The 21,094-nt window shown below is 32.6% G+C and overlaps 2 protein-coding genes across 5 annotated transcripts in view; both read left to right on the forward strand.

The window, feature by feature from the left end:
* LOC139487419 (serine/threonine-protein kinase SMG1-like) overlaps window positions 1-21,094 on the forward strand; it is a 156,601-nt gene that overhangs the window by 110,368 nt on the left and 25,139 nt on the right. For all 4 annotated transcript variants that reach the window (XM_071272179.1, XM_071272177.1, XM_071272180.1 and 1 more), the window contains 7 exons: window positions 14,982-15,256; window positions 16,238-16,411; window positions 17,904-18,003; window positions 18,723-18,863; window positions 19,531-19,635; window positions 20,224-20,309; window positions 20,696-20,831. In XM_071272179.1, the coding sequence (XP_071128280.1) occupies window positions 14,982-15,256; window positions 16,238-16,411; window positions 17,904-18,003; window positions 18,723-18,863; window positions 19,531-19,635; window positions 20,224-20,309; window positions 20,696-20,831 (1,017 nt within the window). The remainder of the gene's footprint in view (window positions 1-14,981; window positions 15,257-16,237; window positions 16,412-17,903; window positions 18,004-18,722; window positions 18,864-19,530; window positions 19,636-20,223; window positions 20,310-20,695; window positions 20,832-21,094) is intronic.
* Window positions 4,194-8,554, forward strand: LOC139487423 (adenosine receptor A2b-like). The gene has a single exon (XM_071272186.1). The coding sequence runs from the start codon at window positions 7,455-7,457 to the stop codon at window positions 8,460-8,462; it is 1,008 nt and encodes a 335-aa protein (XP_071128287.1). The 5' UTR covers window positions 4,194-7,454; the 3' UTR covers window positions 8,463-8,554.

A 21,094-nucleotide genomic window follows, 5' to 3' on the forward strand; every position in this document is an offset into this window, starting at 1 on the left:
AGCGGCTACGGCGGCGTTATCTCACTTCTTAAAAGCTTTACATTTTAGAAGGTGGAAGACCTGGATGCTTCATACTTTGTATATAGATGCTTCATGTTACGAAGTTTCCTTCAGTCACATGTCCAATGTCCTTGACCTCATTTCCATGGTTCAGTGACCACTTGAAAAAAAAGTTCAAATTTTTTGTAATGTTGAATTCTCTCTTATTATAAGTAATAGGATAACTATATTTGATATGTGCGTACCTTGCAAGGTCCTCGTGTCTGTCAGACAGTTTTCACTTGACCTCGACCTCATTTCATGGATCAGTGAACAAGGTTAAGTTTTGGTGGTCAAGTCCATATCTCAGATACTATAAGCAATAGGGCTAGTATATTCGGTGTATGGAAGGACTGTAAGGTGTACATGTCCAACTGGCAGGTGTCATCTGACCTTGACCTCATTTTCATGGTTCAGTGGTTATAGTTAAATTTTTGTGTTTTGGTCTGTTTTTCTCATATCATATGCAATAGGTCTTCTATATTTGTTGTATGGAATGATTGTTAAGTGTACATGTCTAGCGGGCAGATGTCATGTGACCTTTACCTCATTTTCATGGTTCAGTGGTCAAAGTTAAGTTTTTGAGTTTTGGTCTTTTTATCTAATGCTATATGCCATAGGTCAACTATATTTGGTGTATGGAAATATTTTATGATCTTTATGTCAGTCGAGCAGGTTTTATTTAACCGTGACATCATTTTCACGGTTCATTGCACAGTGTTAAGTTTTTGTGTTTTGGTCTATTTTTCTTAAACTATAAGTAATGTGTCAACTATATATGTTGTATAGAAGCATTGTTAGCTGTACCTGTCTGCCTGGCATGGTTCATCTGACCTGGACCTCTTTTTCAAGGTTCATTGGTCTTTGTTTAGTTAACTTGGTTAATGTTAAGTTTATGTGACATTTGTAATAAAGCTTAGCTTTATACTTAGGACTATCAACATAATATCAATGATTAGTATAGAAGGCGAGACATTTCAGCGTGTGCACTCTTGTTATCAAGTAAGAATGGATTTGCAGGTGTTTAAAGGTATGGAATTGTTGTTCTTTTAACAAAAAAGGAAGATATGCAATTTAAACACACAACAAAACCATTGCGTACGTCGATAAAAAGGCCGATAAAAAATCTCCAGTTATGAGACCCAAACTCCAGCTGAAAATTACCAAATCTCCAGTTGTGGCTTGACAACTCTGTCACATGTATGCAAAGAAGTTGCGTACGTTGATAATAAATCTCCAGTTTTGAGACCTAAACTCCAGCTGAAAATTACCAAATCTCCAGTTGTGGCTTGACAACTCTGTCACATGTATGATGTAACATGATTCAGTACACTACAAAATATAATATTTAACAAGTCAAAAAGAGTACAACATCACCATAAAATAACTATAAAATGAACAAATATTAGATAGTTCGAATAACAGATATACTTCTTCGGTAATAGCACAATGTCAAATGAATCATGTTTTATAGTTATTTTATGGTGATGTTGTACCCTTTTTGACTTGTTATATATTATATTTTGTAGTGTACTGAATCATGTTTATATGATCCATCGCCCCGTAAGATTTATCGTTGACTATTTATTCAGTCATTTATATATATATATACTAGAACACACCCGTGATATCGCGGATTCATGACTGAATTAAAGTATATAACTATGCGTAAGCCTTATTTTAGTATTGGTATTGTCATCTGATAAAGTCGTGCCGATTATAAGATAACACAGTTGTCTCTGCTTTCAAATCTTCCTGCTTGAACCCGTCGACCTGGAACTTATCAATTATTGGTAATAGTATTAGTATTGGTATTGTCGGATAAAGTTGTGGCGATTATAAGAAACACAGTTTTCTCTGCTTTCAAATCTTTCTGTTTGAACCCGTTGACCTGGAACTTATCAATTATTGGTAATATTCAGGTCCTGGAATTGAGTATTTTTTAATCAACAGCATTATCCAATAAAGTTGAATTCTTTGATTCGTTGTTTTACGTCATGCCCGCTAACAAATTGAAAACTGTACCTATATGCCTTATTTTAAGTCCAGATTTTTTAGTAAAGTCTTACTGATTAAAATACTACAATAGGTAACAATTTGACTGAATTTAGGAGTGTCAACCCTGTGATTATGACCCGTGTATATAGCAAAAGCAAATACACCGTTTGGTGGTGCGCCTGTCAGATGCGGAAGGTACAGATAAGGTAATAGGTAACAGGTGAATATACTATTGGTATCGGTATCGGATTCGCCCCGGAACTTGTTAATTATTGGCATTATTAATTATGTGGAAAACAAAAGGGTCTGAAGTGGTGTAATTTTTAATCTACACCATTGTCCTATATTAGCTATATATAAAGTTTAATTCTTTGATTTGTCGTTTTTACCAAATGACGGCTGATAAATTGGACCTCGTCATTTTAGTATTATAGATATGTTTATATGATTTACAGTTTAAAATTTCATGTTCTTGAAATTACCTTTGAATATATAGATCAATGATGTAACAGAAATAGCGTTTTCCGAGAAATGTACGAAGACTGAGGGTAATTAAGTTGTTAAGGTATAGCTGATAGGGAACGGTGGTTTCAGTTGTCATACATAGTTAATTACGTTTAATGAATGGATGCTATCGTGTGACATAGAGTATAGCAGACTGGTTTGTTATCTCAGAGTTGTAATTCTGTTTATGTGTCTGTAAACTTTTGTCTTGTGACCACCATGTCAACCACTGATATCTTACTAATCTTTACGTCACAAGGATATCACTCTTGATTCACCAGCAGCATTCAGAAACTTTGGCACTTATACTCCTTCAAGCTAGAGATGACCATTTATTAACCAACACCAAAAAATAAAACTTTGTTCATATAATCACATGAAAAACAAGATATCATTTGACTTCCGAAAACAAAACTGACTATGCAGTATGGGTTTTGCTCATTGTTAAAGGCCATACAGTGAACTATAGTTGTTAATTTCTGTGTCATTTTGGTCTCTTGTGGAGAGACTGAGTTGTATCATTGGCAATCATACCACATTTTCTTTTTTTATATTGTAACATTAAACCACTATAATCTAAAAAGAAACATTAATTAACCAAAACTCTCTGTGACTATTAACTGGCCAGTTCCATTAGAAACTTGAGCACATATGCACCTTAAGCTAGAAATGACCATTTATTAACCAAACCAACACCAAAAAAAAACTTTGTACATATTATCACATGAAAAACAACGTATCATTTGACATCAGAAATCAAAATTGTAACATAAAACCACTATAATCTAATTAAAATAAACCTTAATTAACCAGCATCATCAGATATAAGAATAATAGCTTGAAAAACAAAGCTTGCATTACATATACTGGGAATGTACTTTTATTTGTGGTTATCATTTTTGGTGATATAAACAAAAATAACACATTTTCGGGTTCTTAAATTTATGAATTTTAGTTTTCTAAAAAAAAAAGTGAAGAATTTGAAGCCATCAGAAACAAAGATTATTGAAAATAGTCATATGTTGTAAATTTATGATTTGTTGAACATTAATGCAATGTGTTATCATTTTCACTTTCAGAAATTAACTGAATCATCTTATAATGCTTACAAATTGTCTCCTGTGAAGGATATTGCAAAGTAAAAGTTTTGACTGTTGCACTCTCATAATCAGCAGTGGCTTTGCTGTCGCACCAATTGGCATTTCATTCATGCCAAAACAAAACATTTCATTGTTGCCAATAATACGGCTGGAGTAAATAGTAAAAAACAAATGAGACTTTTAATAATAACTTAAAAACATAGTTTTTTTATGCATAATAACCATATTCATCCGAAAGTAGTCTTCATTACCATAATGAAAGCATATACATTGAAAAGTTCTGAAAAATTGACTTTTCGTAAAAAATGTTCTATTATGAATTAACCTGATCATTAAACCTAAAACTAATTAGCATGATGTATACTATATATATGCTCATGTAAAGTACCTGGCCAAAAGTGTTCGTCACCTGCATTTTTATGCCCCGCCTACGATAATGCCCCACCTACGATAGTAGAGGGGCATTATGTTTTCTGGTCTGTGGCTCCGTTCGTCCGTCTGTGCATCCGTTCGTCCGTCTGTGCGTCCGTTCAGGTTAAAGTTTTTGGTCAAGGTAGTTTTTGATGAAGCTGAAGTCCAATCAACTTGAAACTTAGTAGACTTGTTGCTTATGATATGATCTTTCTAATTTTAAAGCCAAATTAGACTTTTGACCCCAATGTCATGGTCCACTGAACATAGAAAATGAAAGTGGGAGTTTCAGGTGAAAGTTTTTGGTCATGGTAGTTTTTGGTGAAGCTGAAGTCTAATCAACTTGAAAGTTAGTAAACTTGTTGCTTATGATATAATCTTTTTTTAATTTTGAAGCCAAATTAGACTTTTGACCCCAATTTCACGGTCCACTAAACATAGACAATGAAAGTGGGAGTTTCAGGTTAAAGTTTTTGGTCAAGGTAGTTTTTGATAAAATTGAAGTCCAATCAACTTGAAGCTTAGTACATATGTTCCCTATGGTATAATCTTTCTAATTTTAATACCAAATTAGATTATTACCCAATTTCACGGTCCATGGAACATGGAAAAGGATAGTGCGAGTGGGGCATCCGTGTACTTTGGACACATTCTTGTTTTGCTATATATTTCATATAAAAACATTTTTTTCAAAAAATATTTTGAGGGCATTTATGGTTGGATTTTTATCAAACTTAAAAGATGTAGAATTGTCTAAAGTATGTTTGTTTATTTGGTAATAGTTTTGTGTTTTTTTTTCTCTTGATGTGCACACATACAATACATTTTTATAATTAAAATTGGTTGAATAAATAGCGAATTTCTGAATAGAAAATAATATTTGTGTTTATCTTGTGAAAAAATGAAAATGGTTCACAAAACAAATATGACCAAATAAACCTGTGACAATTCTGCTTCTATTGGTACCAAGTTGCTTAAAATCAAACCAAAACTGACCCCAAATATTTTTTTGAAAAAATGTAGTTTTATATACAATATATAGGGAAAAATCTCATGTGACGAATACTTATGTCCACACTTGTATGTAACAACGTATTTTATTTTATCAAAAGAAATCTCTGTTATACTGAAAAATTATACCTAGGGTTTTCAATATCACAAACTAGTCAAAACATATACTAAATTTTATCATCAGTACAAGGACATCATTCTTAGATATAAATCAACATGCAGACATCTTATACGTTCAGGTATTCCACACCCAATCTTTTATGGTCATATTCTTTACAAAGCACAAAAATGTCGGTATTCACCTCTAGAGTTAACAAAAACCTTTAAACAAACTTATTCAGAAGGCATATAGTTACGAAACTGTTGTCAGGACAAAGATGGCATATTTTGGTATTAATATTGATTCACTTATAGTCTTTGCATCAAAAGTAAACACATTTATTCTAAAATCAATTGTTGGTATGGTACGGGTTATGTTATTCTCATTTATTTCCTCTGTTTTAAACTAAAATATAATCTTGCATTTACTTATGATGGCAGGCCGGAACTACATTGAGGCAAATGAGGCAAATGCCTCATGTTAGAAATTTATATAAAAAAAAAAAAAAAAAAAAATAAAACAAAAGATTGTCTTAATTCATATCAAATTGTTTTCACGGAAAGTGTCTAGCCTCTCTGGTGTTGCCCCTACATGTTTTTCGTGATCCATGTTTCTATTTAACTTTAAGTTTTCAGAGTTGATGGTGTACTGTTTGTACTTCTGTGTTTGTCTTTTGTTCATTTATTGTCCTACTTTTGATTTTCATTTGTAAACGTGTGGTTTTGCAATGTTGCATGTTGCATATGTTAAGAATATACGATGCTACTTTACACAGAAAAAAATGAATTTAATATCAAAGAATACAAAACAGGCTTTTTTTTGTAGATAAAACTAGATAGCTGATATGGTTTAAATTAAAGTAAAATCACCAATTTCCTGGTATCAAATAATTTGAAAAAAAAACAACAATGTATTGCCATATGACCTTTTACATTGAAGGTTAAGTCATGTTCAGACCCTTTAACAGAAAATAAAAGAATATGGAGTAAATTTGCAAGGGACCTAATAGCACACAAAGTCAATGCATAGATAAAAATACAAATGGTCAATGGTCAAAGTTTTTATTCCTGTTCTTCATCTTGCTGCTGGAGGGTCTTCAACAATAAAAGAATCAATAATACCGTAAAACAAGGTCAAGACAGTCCCTAGTGTCGACTTATACAGTACTAGTACTTAAAGTATAATACTGCACTGTCACTATATTTAAATCTAGTCATAAACAAACCACCAAAGTCTAATCACAACAGAAGACAAGAACAGACAATAGATCCACAGTATTATGAAAATTACCATTTTTTTTATTTATCCTACACATCTGTCTTTAAATGTTGTCCCTAAAACCTAACATTCTTAAATTACTATGAATCTATGTTTTTGCTTTGATACCAGAGTATTGTCGAAAAAGTAGCTAAAAATTAATTGCGTTTCAATGTAAGAAAGAGTCCGGGAAACGCTCAGAATGCACGATTTTGTGTTATTTTCCCTCACTATTAAAAGAGGCTAGTTACGGCCCTGGATGGTCAATTATTGTTGAAGATTCCACTTATCTCCGAATAACATTTTCTTCTGAATCTTATGCCAATTGGTGAGACTTTGCAGCACTAAAGTGTTTTGATGAGAAAATAAAATGTTTGTCAAATTCTATACTAAACTCATAATATTTTATTTCATTTAAAAATGAGGTTTTATTTTGTTTTCACTCTTGATAGAAATCAGTAATTATATGAAGACAATATAACTGATTGAAAAGTAATGAGGTAACGGTGATCTTTGTTACGTTGATGTTAGTTACCTGTTGTAAGATGATTATTGGTAATATAAATACTCTGTCTGCTATACAACAGTTAGTTGTCACAAATACGAATTGGAAAATAGGTGAAAAAATATTCTCAACAAATATGGATAAATACAATGCTGAAATAATAGAGCTCTTAATAAAGGGAAATTAAAAACTTTGAAGCTGAATATAGGAAACACAGACATAGATGCAGAGTTTGGAAGATAATTTATTATTCATTGTTAACAATTTTAACTGTTTGATAGAATTTTAAAAAGAGGACCAAGAGTACTTTTTAAGTTAGAGACTCTGTTATGTGAACATCAAACAATGTTCAATACAAAATGTAAGATGATGTCAGCATTAGTAAAGGACATAGTGAAAACAAAACTTACATTTTCTGCTTTTTATATTTGAACTTTAAAACTTGATTTGTACCTAGAATCTTTGGATACTTTTTTAAAACAGTTTTGAAATTTCCATTAAAAATAAAGTAAGAATTTTATGTACAATCATGACAAACTCAACGGATACTAATATATCAACATTTGAAATCGCAATTGTCACTTTCCAAGTTCTGATTATGTTTTTTATTGTGACTGGCAATGTTTTAGTGTTGTGTGCCTTCAAACGATTCCACCACTTACAGACATGTACAGGGAGATTCATTGCTAACTTGGCCATAGCAGATCTCTGTCTGGGAATAACTTTACCCTTCCAGATCTCCTTCTTCTTTTATCCACAGTTAAACTTTATTATTGAGTCATGTTTGTTGAGATTTGAGCTGATCATCTTCACAAGCACATCATCATTGCTGTCCCTATTTTTCACCGTTGTCGATCGTTACATTGCTGTATTATATCCGTTACGATATCATGTGATTATGTCAGAGAAAGTGGCCAACATCTTAATCTGTATTGTCTGGATATATGCTGCCACTCTAGCCATTATACCATTACTGGGCTACAATACATTTAAATCAGGGATGTTTTGTGCTTATGAACTGGTGATGGCCACATCATACCGACTATTAGTGGCCTTACATTTCATTGTTCTGCCAGTCATCATGTTCCTAATCTATTGTCGAGTGTTCTTTGTAGCCTGGTCACACAAGAAGAAAATCATGTCAGAACAATGTTTTAACACTAGTATTCATGTCCGCATACAGAAAGAGATGAAGATGGTGATGATCATGGCTGTCGTCATGTTAGGGTTCTCATTGTGTTGGTTACCATTTGCTGTCATACAGATTATACAGGCATTAGAATTTAGCATCAATCGAGCGTTTATCTCTAACTTTCTCGTATTTCTAGGACTCCTGAATTCTGTTATTAACCCATTCATCTATGTATGGAAAAATAAACAGTATAAAGAGGCATTCAGGAAGATAATCTGTTTATGTCAGCAGTTTGAGACTGGATGGGACATGAACTCTGTGTCGCTTCACAACTCAGCACCAAACACTCAGGTTGTTCAGGTTATACCATTACGAGATATCACAACTCAGAATGGCTCTGGTTGACAAATAATTACAAACAAAAAGATTGTCTTCTATTGCTCAATTTGTTTATAGTTACAACCAGACCTTTGTTGTTGTAACCAGTAATGATTTCATAGATTTCAATGCAATTTTGTATGTTTCTAAAGCACATATAGAACTGCCTTTTAATTTTGAAGAAAAAAATTATTACTTTTTATTACTTAAAAAAATTGTAATTATTGAAGTATGAAAGTCTTAAAACATCTTAAATTGCAACTTATGGTCTAGGTTTTTCCTTAAATTTAATAAAAAAAAAAAATATGTATGAATATGATTTGTTTTTCATTTAAATGAACAAATTCTTATTATATAATTGTGATTGAAATGTTGTCTTATTATTTAAAACCTTCACAGGATAACAAACATCACTTTTTCATGTGTTCTTAATGTTGAATATATATGATGACACATCAATGAAATTTCAGAAGCAACAACATATCATCTTTATACAAAATTCATGGGACAGGTTTTATCTCAAATCTCAACTGAAAGTAAATGTAAAGTTTGAAAATATAATGTGCAACTGCCAACAAGTTTGAAAATATGTTATATGATGGAAAAAGTTTAAGAAAATATAAAAGTGCCTTTATTTTTTGTAACTTGTTCCTCTGTGAAATGTTTACTCTCTTTCTATGTAAAAAGTGCACTCTCTTTCTGTGTATTGTGTCCAGTGTAAAATGTGTCCTCTCTTTCTGTGTATTTTGTCATGTGTTAAAAGAGCCCTGTCTTTTTTTTCCTTGAATCTTTGTGAAATATGTCCTTTCTTTCTGTGTATAGTTTCCTGTAAAATTTTGCCTTTTTTCTGTGTATAGTGTCTTGTAAAATTTTGTCTTTTTTCTGTGTATAGTTTCCTGTAAAATTTTGCCCTTTTTCTGTGTATAGTTTCCTGTAAAAAAAAATTTGCCCTTTTTCTGTGTATAGTTTCCTGTAAAATTTTGCCCTTTTTCTGTGTATAGTTTCCTGTAAAATTTTGCCCTTTTTCTGTGTATAGTTTACTGTAAAATTTTGCCCTTGTTTTGTGTATAGTTTCCTGTACGTGTGTGTAAATTGCCTTCTTTTTCTCTGTATTGTGTCCTTTAAGAAATGTGTCCTCTCTTTTTCTTTTTATTGTGTCTTTTAAGAAATGTGTCCTCTCTAATTCTTTTTATTGTGTCTTTTAAGAAATGTGTCCTCTCTTTTTCTTTTTATTGTGTCCTTTAAGAAATGTGTCCTCTCTTTTTCTTTTTATTGTGTCCTTTAAGAAATGTGTCATCTCTTTTTCTTTTTATTGTGTCTTTTAAGAAATGTGTCCTCTCTTTTTCTTTTTATTGTGTCTTTTAAGAAATGTGTCCTCTCTTTTTCTTTTTATTGTGTCCTTTAAGAAATGTGTCCTCTCTTTTTCTTTTTATTGTGTCCTTTAAGAAATGTGTCCTCTCTTTTTCTTTTTATTGTGTCTTTTAAGAAATGTGTCCTCTCTTTTTCTTTTTATTGTGTCCTTTAAGAAATGTGTCCTCTCTTTTTCTTTTTATACCCCACGCAACGGGTTGCGGAGGGTATAATGTTTTTGACCCGTCCGTCCGTCAGTCCGTCCATCCATCAGTCCTGTTTCTTGTCATCGCAACTCCTCTCAAACCATACAACAGAATTTCACGAAACCTTTTCAGATAATAAGGACATACTATGTAGTTGTGCATATCGACGGGAAATTGCGATTCAATTTTTTTTCTAGGAGTTATGCCCCTTTGAACTTATTTACTTCAATGTACTACTGCAACAGTTTGTCATCGCAACTCCTCTCAAACCACACAACAGAATTTCATGAAACCTTTTCAGATAATAAAGACATACTATGTAGATGTGCATATCGACAGGAAATTACGATTCAATTTTTTTTCTAGGAGTTACGCCCCTTTGAACTTATTTGCTTCAATGTACTACTGCAACAGTTTGTCATCGCAACTCCTCTGAAACTACACAACAAAATTTCATGAAACTTTTTCAGATAATAAGGACATACTATGTAGATGTGCATATCGACAGGAAATTACGATTCAATTTTTTTTCTAGGAGTTACACCTCTTTGAACTTATTTGCTTTAAGGTAGTACTTCAACAGTTTGTCATCGCAACTCCTCTGAAACTACACAACAGAATTTCATGAAACTTTTTCAGATAATAAGGACATAATATGTAGAAGCGCATATCGATAGGAAATTACGATTCAATTTTTTTTCTAGGAGTTATGCCCCTTTGAACTTATTTACTTCAATGTACTTCTGCAACAGTTTGTCATCTCTACTCCTCTGAAAACACACAACAGAATTTCATGAAATTTTGTAGATAATAAGGACATACTATGTAGATGTGTATATTGACAGGAAATTGTTATTCACTATTTTTTCTTATACAGTTTTTTTTTCATATACTTATTTAATTTCTCCAATGACAATGTGGGGACGTGGGGTATGTGAGCGTGCTCACTAAGGTTCTTTAATTATTGTGTCCTTTAAGAAATGTGTCCTCTCTTTTTCTTTTTATTGTGTCCTTTAAGAAATGTGTCCTCTCTTTTTCTTTTTATTGTGTCCTTTAAGAAATGTGTTCTCTCTTTTTCTGGGTATGGTACTCTGTATGAAACATGTCTTCTCTTTCTATGCATGGTGTCTTGTCTTAATGTGCTGTTCTGTTTTGTGTTATGTATCCTGCAAGATATAATGCACTAAGACTGTATCTGGGAAATGTTTCCTGTCTAGCTTTTTATATATTGTATTCTCCATGGATTAAGCCTTTGTTTTTTCCCTTTTAACAACAACTTTATTTCACTAGAGATTTGAATTATCCATGTAAAAAAGATATTGTATGACATAAAATAATTGTTTTCCAGAATCTTCATCTTCAATAAACATTCAATGTTGACATATCCTGCATTTGTATATCCCTTACCTTGCTCAACTTGTTTTATTTATTTATTTATTTTTGTAATTTTAAATCATGATTTTCAATAAAAATGATATATATTGTTAGTTATTGATGATTTACCAGCACTATAGTAATTATGGGATAGGAGCATAGGAGACGAGAATCTCATCAAATACAAAGAAACTAGTCATAAATCAAAGCTACAATCTTTTATTATTATTGTTCTTTATCTGAAATGTTTTAAACCAGTGACTTACAACTCTCTCCAGGAAAGCATGTGATAGAAATTAGCTCACCTGGTCCAAAGGTCTGGAGTCAGGCTTTCTCCAGGAAAGCATGTGATAGAAATTAGCTCACCTGGTCCAAAGGTCTGGATTCAGGCTTTTTCAAGGAAAGCATGTGATAGAAATTAGCTCACCTGGTCTGAAGGTCTGGAGTCAGGTTCTCTCCAGGAAAGCTTGTGATAAGAAATAGTTCACCTGGTCCAAAGGTCTGGAGTCAGGTTTTCACCAGGAAAGCTTGTGATCAAAATTAGCTCGCCTGGTCCAAAGGTCGGAAGTAATTTTTTCACCAGGAATGCTTGTAATCGAAATTAGCTCACCTGGTTCAAAGGTCTGGAGTCAGGTTTTCTCCAGGATAGCTTGTGAAGAAATTAGCTCGCCTGTTGCAAAGGTCTGGAGTCAGGTTTTCTCCAGGAAAGCTTGTGATCAAAATTAGCTCGCCTGGTACAAAGGTCTGAAGTAAGTTTTTCACCAGGAAAGCTTGTGATCGAAATTAGCTCACCTGGTTCAAAGGTTAGAAGTCAGGTTTTCTCTTCACATGTGTTTATTGTCCATAATTGAATAGATCATATGAGTAAGAAAACAAGAAAAAAAACGACTAAAATTGTATAAAAATTGGACAAAACAAATCAATAATAAAATTGAAAAATGATGTGAAGGATGAATTGCCTCTAAACTGTAAATTGAACAAAATGAACCACCTGTTCCTGCTAATTCAGGTGCCCTAGATGGTCAGCAGATTTTAGGGGGTTTAACAAAAATCTATATGCAGTTTTATGGACAATGTGACTGAACTTAACAATTTGTGCTGATTTTGAGAGCAAAGGACTATAAGTCTAAAAAAATAAAGTTGTAAAACTATGGAAACATTAAATGTATGCAAGGAACCAAATTTTAAGAGAAGTGATTGTGTGAAAAAAGGATTTTTTACCTTAAGAATGCCCCATAGTTTTCAGGGTGTGCTAAAGTACAAAAAAAAAAAAAAAACTTGTACCCTGAAAATTTAACCATATTTGTGAAAATATCTCAAATTCAAAATGAGCTATCAAACATATCTATGAAGTTTACATAATGGGCACAGGAATTAAAGTAAAAGTTACAATAACTGCTAACTTACTCATCTGTTACACTGTCAGTAAAGTCAATGGTATAATCAGGCTTGAGGCTACTGGATTAAAAAGATGGTTTTGTCTTATTATTTAACCATTGACACCTGTAAGTCCTATTACCCATTCATATAATGGACTATTAAATGCTTGAAACCAATCTTGTGAACAAAAGGCTGCAAAGCTACAACTTGCATTTTTTTTAAGAAAACAGATTTCCATACAGATATATATGTATCATCAGTACTTATTATTGTGATTCTCACCTAGTACTATTATTTGCAATCATAAAAACCTGGTAATTATTTCTGAAACTATATATAGTAGTTTACGTTTGAATTATATTTTTGGTCATTGCCTGAAGATATTTAGTTTTTCCTGATGTTTACTGCTGTGATGGTTTGTGTGGGTGATTGTTGATCTGAGATGATGTAGATAATAATGGTAAGATGTCTAGAGGCTATAGACATTTACTATTACAAGCATGTTAGTACAATTAATATCTATTTATTATTTAAATATTCATATAATTGTTTGATGTGATCAATTCAACTTAATACTTTCTAAAATGGATATGTTATTAATACGTGTGATTGTACACATCTTCTGTCATTTGTTCACAACTGACCGTTGTTTTATTGATAAATGATAGTCAAGCACTGAACTATAATTGTTTACATCCTAATGGATAGTTGTCTTATTTTGCAATTAACCACATCTCTTCTTCTTTATTCTATGTAAACACTGAACTTGATGATAAAGTATTTAATATCAGAATGAGCTCCATATGGCATAAACTCTCACTTGATTTTAGTATTATTTTGGAGAATGGAGTGCCATATATTAAAATGTAACCTAATAAAAGTAAAAATGTGTCTAACCCTGAAGTTCAACTTTAAGGTCAAATGATAGATCAAATTAAAAAGATTTCTTATGTTGTACTGTTATACCAAAGGTTAGGGGAATGGTTGGGATCCAGCTAACATGTTTAAATCCCCCACATTCTATATGTATGTGCCTGTCCCAAGTTAGGAGCCTGTAATTCAGTTGTTGTTTGTTGATGTGTAAAATATTTGTTTTGGTTAATTTTTGACATAAAAAATGCCATTAGTTTTCTCATTTGAATTGTTTTACATAACCATTGTAATTTTAGTGGGAAAATGTTCTCTCTTGATTTTTCATAGCTTTATCATTGACATGTTATAAAAGTTCTCAAAAACTATTAAAACATAAATAAGGTTTTATAAGACTTTTACAAATGGCTTATAATTATACATGCAAAAGATTTATGAAAAAGAAAAAAGAAAAATTCTGATCAATGGACAAAATTTTTTAATGCATTCAAATTGATATAACCAGAGGTTTTTGAAAATCAGACAAAAATTCCAAAACATGACAAGCGAACATCCTTAAGGTCACTGCCTATGTAAATTAGACTATGTGAAGACAATAATTCAATAGCAGTGCATTTCTAAAGAAGTTTAACGGATGTCCTTTAAAATTAAGTCCTAATACAGATGTTTTAGCTATTCAATATGAAAAAAGAAGAAAATGTGGTATGATTGTCAGCTGAATATATGAAATATTTTTTACTGGACATTTAAGAAATTAACAGGCCTTTTAAGTAATATAACATTTTTGAGTTGGTATGTTATATAAATGGTCAAGACATGTAAATGCCTCCAGATGAAGGCTACTTGGTGGGAAACAATGTCTTTTCACTTTATTTTTCGATTTTCAGTTTTGTTAGGGGTTTGTGTTGTTCAATCTTTAGTGTTCTATGTTGTGTTTTGTGTACGGTTGGTCTTTTTCTTTTTCATCTTTGGCACTGTCAGTCTATTTCTACTTATGTTGTGTTTTGTGTACGGTTGGTCTATTTCCTCCTTGGCACTGTCAGTCTATTTCCTCCTTGGCACTGTCAGTCTATTTCCTCCTTGTCACTGTTAGTCTATTTCATCCTTGGCACTGTCAGTCTATTTCCTCCTTGGCACTGTCAGTCTATTTCCTCCTTGGCACTGTCAGTCTATTTCCTCCTTGGCACTGTCAGTCTATTTCCTCCTTGGCACTGTCAGTCTATTTCCTCCTTGGCACTGTCAGTCTATTTCATTCTTGGCACTGTCAGAAACACTATTAAACAGGAATTGATAATTTGGCTATTTTTTTCAGGGAACATCAGAATTACTAGTGAACATAAATTGATAATTTGGCTATTTTTTTCAGGGAACATTCAGAATTGCCAGTGAACATGTGATAAAGACAATGAGGAAAGGCAGAGAAACACTCCTGACATTACTGGAAGCTTTTGTCTATGATCCTCTTGTTGATTGGACAACTGGGAATGAGGCAGGGTACACTGGAGCTTTCTATGGTGGTGGTACAGCGGTACCCAATACAGGGGAGATAAGGCAGAGTAAACGGGACATGGAAAGGGAGATAACCATTAGCATGTTCTCAATTAGAATGGCAGAGATGAAATCAGCATGGACCAAAAACAGGTAAATCATATTATCCTCTTGCCTTGGAGATTTTTATGCCCCACCTACGATAGTAGAGGGGCATTATGTTTTCTGGTCTATGCATCCGTTCGTCTGTCTGTTCGTCCGTCTGTCCCGCTTCAGGTTAAAGTTTTTGGTCAAGGTAGTTTTTGATGAAGTTGAAGTCCAATCAACTTGAAACTTAGTACACATGTTCCTTATGATATGATCTTTCTAATTTTAAAGCCATATTAAACTTTTGACCCCAATTTTGCGGTCCACTGAACATAGAAAATGAAAGTGCATGTTTCAGGTTAAAGTTTTTGGTCAAGGTAGTTTTTGATGAAGTTGAAGTCCAATCAACTTGAAACTTAGTACACATGTTCCCTATGATATTATCTTTCTAATTTTTATGCCTAATTATATTTTTTATCCAATTTCACGGTCCATTGAACATGGAAAATGATGGTGCAAGTGGGGCATTTGTGTACTTTGGACACATTCTTGTTTCAACCTCAAAGAGTTTTTCTTTCCATTTGTTATCTCCCTTTGAGAAGGGATATAAATAGTTTATTCCACTTCTATACTAAGTTGTTCCCTTCAATTTTTTTGTCCATTAGGTAAGGGAAATGATTTATTCCACTGCTTATATTTAGTTTTTCTCTCAATTTGTTGTGTGAGGTATGTTTTCTGTTAGCATGTTGGATTAAAGATGCTTATTCTTTTATCCTTTTTGGTGATATATCTCTTCACATATCAGTACTTATACATACTTGGCTCTTAAATAGTTAGCTTCCAGTGTTCATGGTGAAGGCATATGCAGAAAAGTGCTTCAGAGATATGCCATTTATAAAACTCATATTTACATCATATGTCCTATAAGTAACAATTGTAATTGAACAAAATAATTCCTCAGTACTTATCCTATGTCAATGGTGAGGTCTGAAAACTTGTAAAAATGTGAACAGAAGTCTAGATTACTTTTTTTTTGTTTAATTGCAGGGATGATGTATCGTCAGCTCTGCCCAAACTAAAGGAACAGATACAGAACTGGTTAGGAATAGCTGACTCTTACTATACACAACTCAATAACGTTCATAACATGAGGGACTTGAAATCACTGATTGCTGACTGTCTTACTGATCCAGAACATCAGCTTTATACACTGAAAGAAAGGTAAAATACATAGTTTGTGTGATATAAGGCCTTTTTTTTTTAATTAGTTGGTTTACGGACAACTAGTGTCAAAGGTTAGGGTCGGAGGAGGTAAAAAAAATAAAAATAAAATAGCAATCTTAGATTTTTTTTTTGTTCACGTATAACTGTTCTGAAAAATTTGAGTTGGAGGAAAAAAAAAAAAAATGCTGTTCATTCATGACATTACAGGGGTTGAGGAGGAGAAATAGTTTAGCTCTTATCTTGATATGCTTTGCATTTGATGGATGGATGGTCAATTGTTGTTTAATGTCTAGTGGCTAATCAGATGCATAATTAGGATGAGAATATGATAATGAGAAATGAAATGCTAAACTGACACACTGAGCCAGAATTTAAATGTGGTAGCTCACAAGGTAACAGTTCCCCCAAAGATATGTTACCTTAATACCCAAACACATTATTCTGACTCATCAGCCATATTGTCGAATATGGCATCGCCGATTGTTTGCTTAGGTTTGCATTTGATAAAAGTGCTCTCAGTACGTTGACCATCAAAGTTAATATTCAACTGAAAGTAGATGAAGCCGTCAGACTCCATGGTCCTCCCTCGTTGGGTTTTTGAATTCGTCTGCGTCATTTCGAAGCTTTTCAAATTACGCCGTTCACTACAAACGCTTTATTGACACAGACAAAACGTTTTGGAACGCCTCGGATTTTTTTATTCACAGCACTCGAAAAATCGGGTCGGCGGAATAAAAAACAACACGAAATCAAAATTTTAATTTTATTTCACTTTTAAACAAAATCGGGTCGGCGGATCCGTAAACCAACTAATTAAAAAAAAAAGGCCTAAGTTATAAAAGTCCTAGTTGTAAGTGTGAAAAATACCATGTGTATGTAAAAGTCCTAGTTGTAAGTGTGGAAAATACCATGTGTATGTAAAAGTCCTAGTTGTAAGTGTGGAAAATACCATGTGTATGTAAAAGTCCTAGTTGTAAGTGTGGAAAATACCATGTGTATGTAAAAGTCCTAGTTGTAAGTGTGGAAAATACCATGTGTATGTAAAAGTCCTAGTTGTAAGTGTGGAAAATACCATGTGTATGTTAAGTGTTCTACATGCATGTAGGTAAAAAGGACCATATTCATGTAAAATTTCTGTTTGAAAGTTGAAAGTTTTAATCATAAATGGTAATATAAAAAAGAAAATGTGGTATGATTGCCAATGAGACAACTATACACAAAAGACCAAAATGACATAGACATTAACAACTATAGGTCACTGTACGGCCTTCAACAATGAGCAAAGCCCATACCGCATAGTCAGCTATAATAGGCCCCGATTAGACAATGTACAACAATTCAAACGAGAAAACTAACGGCCTTAAGTTTGGTAAATGATAAGTCCTTTGTGTATATAATAAGTTCTGTGTAAGTACCATGTGTATGTAAAAGTTCTATTTATAAAGGAAAAAGAATTTATGTTTTTTTGTTTTACATTGTTTTGATATAGGTATGAAGACTATGCTGTGGTAAAAACAACCAGAGACAGTGTACAAGAAGTTATACAGGAGAAAATTAATGAATTCAGTCACTGGCAGAAACTACATAAGGTAAGAACAAGAAGTTATACAGGAGAAAATTAACGAATTCAGTCACTGGCAGAAACCACATAAGGTAAGTTCAAGAAGTTATACAGGAGAAAATTAATGAATTCAGTCACTGGCAGAAACTACATAAGGTAAGTACAATAAGTTATACAGGAGAAAATTAATGAATTTAGTCACTGGCAGAAACTACATATGGTAAGTACAAGAAATTATACAGGAGAAAATTAATGAATTCAGTCACTGACAGAAACTACATAAGGTAAGTACAAGAAGTTATACAGGAGAAAATTAATGAATTCAGTCACTGACAGAAACTACATAAGGTAAGTACAAGAAGTTATACAGGAGAAAATTAATGAATTCAGTCACTGGCAGAAACCACATAAGGTAAGTACAATAAGTTATACAGGAGAAAATTAATGAATTCAGTCACTGGCAGAAACTACATAAGGTATAATTATGGTCCACTTCTAGAGAAGTAGGATTGTTTTAGCTGAACACATTTAAACCTTCAAAATATAAGAATCTATATTGCTTTAGATTAAAACTTTAGTTTCTTATTGAGTGATAATCTTTGATAATCTTTAAGTATCGTAGCTTTATAAATTGAATGTTTCACTTTATTGGCTTTATGACCTTTTGAATGAAATGTTTCTACCATTAAAATATTTTGGATACAGAACATTCAAATTTGCTCTAACTTTATTGATTGACTTTTGCAGCATGTGATTGAAAGAATTCAAGGCTCTTCCTTCCAGAAGATGTGTGCAGAGTTTGCCACCAATCTAAATATAGGTCCACCCAGCTTTGCTGCTGCCACAGAATTTCTTCAGGGAGCAGGTCAAGGTCAAATTGTTCAACAGGTTAGTATTGAATGACATTGTATGATTATTGGTTGGAACTAACTCTTCCCTCATTAAGTACAACAAGGTCAGGTTTTATCTAAAGTAATCAAGATTCTGAAATATTTAGTAAAATCTATAAAATACATTTTGTTTTTTTTAGTGTAAAGATACATGAGTAGTGAATGATAGTTTCATTATCTCAAATTCAAGTCATTTTACTGTTACAGAATGTTGAGACTTCTTTTAAAAACATAATGTTCACCACCTCAGATACAAAATATCACTCTCCTATTACATTACAATAGATATAGGAAGATGTGGTATGAGTGCCTATGAGACAACTCTCCATCCAAGTCACAATATATAAAAGTAAACCATTATAGGTCAAGGCACAGTCTTCAACAATGAGCTTTGGCTCACAACAGACAGCAAGGTATAAAGGACCCCAAAAATGACTATTGTAAAACCAACGGTCTAATCTATATAAAATAAAAACAGAAACACTTTTTTTTTGTTTTTATAATAAATATAGATGGACCAATGATCTGTCTTTTCTCATTTTATCTGATTCTAAAACATCCAAATAAACTTGTGAATAGCAGACATTGATTATATTTTGGAATGTTATTTTTTGACAAATCTGTTATTTTTACTGTACTAATTATTTACATTCTAATTATTTTAGTGTGAACAATTGGAAGCAGAGATGTCAAGTCACTTGACTGTACAAAGATCCAATTTACACCATGCCATAGATGTTCTCCATACTTATGCTGCAATAGTTTCACAGGTAAATAAGATGTGGTATGATTCTACAAAAAGAATGTATCTGTTTAACTTTATTGTGTAATTCTGGCATAATTCACTATTTATTTGTAAATCTATGTGTACCACTCCATAAATATAGTGACAATACATGATTTTTCCCATCCATACTAAAATATTATGCTTTAGTATCATACAGGTGCAGACACACATCTATGTCCACACTTTATACATGTTTGTTTTTATTGTAGTTTGTTACAACCTTAGCTGACCAGAACAGGACATATGTTCATGTTCCTGGTTTTAGTATGATACTGGTTCAGACACACATCTGTGTCCACACTTTATAAATTATTGTTTGTTTTGTAGTTTGGTACAACATTTGCTGACCAGAACAGGACATATCACTATTCATGTTCCTGGTTTTAGTATGTTACTGGTTCAGACACACATATGTGTCCACACTTTATAAATTATTGTTTGTTTTGTAGTTTGGTACAACATTTGCTGACCAGAACAGGACATATCACTATTCATGTTCCTGGTTTTAGTATGATACTGGTTCAGACACACATATGTGTCCACACTTTATAAATTATTGTTTGTTTTGTAGTTTGGTACAACCTTTGCTGACCAGAACAGGACATATCACTACTTATGTTTTCTACAGGAAGTGGTCTGTGATTTTACATCTGAAAGGTAGGTTATAAAATAAGTGTATACAGATAGAAATAAGAAGATGTGGTGGGATTGCAAATAAGACATCTCTCCACCAGAGACCAAATGACACAGAACAAATTTAGTATTTGGGAAATTCCTTCAAAAACGTATGTTGTCTTTAAACCATCAATTGTCCTTCTAGAAAAGAAAAGTTTTTGGGAAAATTTCAGGAGAGTAACGGCAATTTAATCTGAGATTAAAAAGAAGAAAGGCCAATGTCACAGCAGCTATAGATTAACAATAAAGGACAAGGGAGTTAACGTAATTTCAAATATTGCCACATTAATAACATTTTAAACATATAAAATGAAAATCAAGTTAGTTCCAAACTACGAAATAATTCCTTGTATATGTGATTGTTACAGGTGCCATGGTATAGTGAATCAGTTCCATGAACTTTATGGCAACCAACATGTCTCACCAATGAAAGCACAGTTGATTCTAAACACTGAGGCCAAACTACAGGGAATTATAGCTGATCTGAATGGCAGATTGATAAAGGTACACATATACCATGTACTTATCGTAGAGACCCAATTTTTTTCAATACCAAATGAAATTTATTACCAGATATTTACCTGCCATTAGCAACATAAAAATGGATGTCATTGATGGAACCTGATTTACTAAGCATTCCAAAGTACCTGAGTTCTCCTCACTTAGCACATAATTAATAGATAAATAAAAAATATAGGATATCCATATGTTTGTTAAAAGATTTTGAAAATTAAAAATCATAATTTGAAATCATGATCAGTTTGGAA

Source organism: Mytilus edulis, chromosome 9 (assembly GCF_963676685.1).
Source record: "Mytilus edulis chromosome 9, xbMytEdul2.2, whole genome shotgun sequence".
Taxonomy (NCBI): Eukaryota; Metazoa; Mollusca; class Bivalvia; order Mytilida; family Mytilidae; genus Mytilus; species Mytilus edulis.

Coding starts and splice junctions, on each gene's coding strand:
- LOC139487423 (XM_071272186.1), top strand. CDS start 7,455: ATGACAAACTCAACGGATACTAATATATCAACATTTGAAATCGCAATT.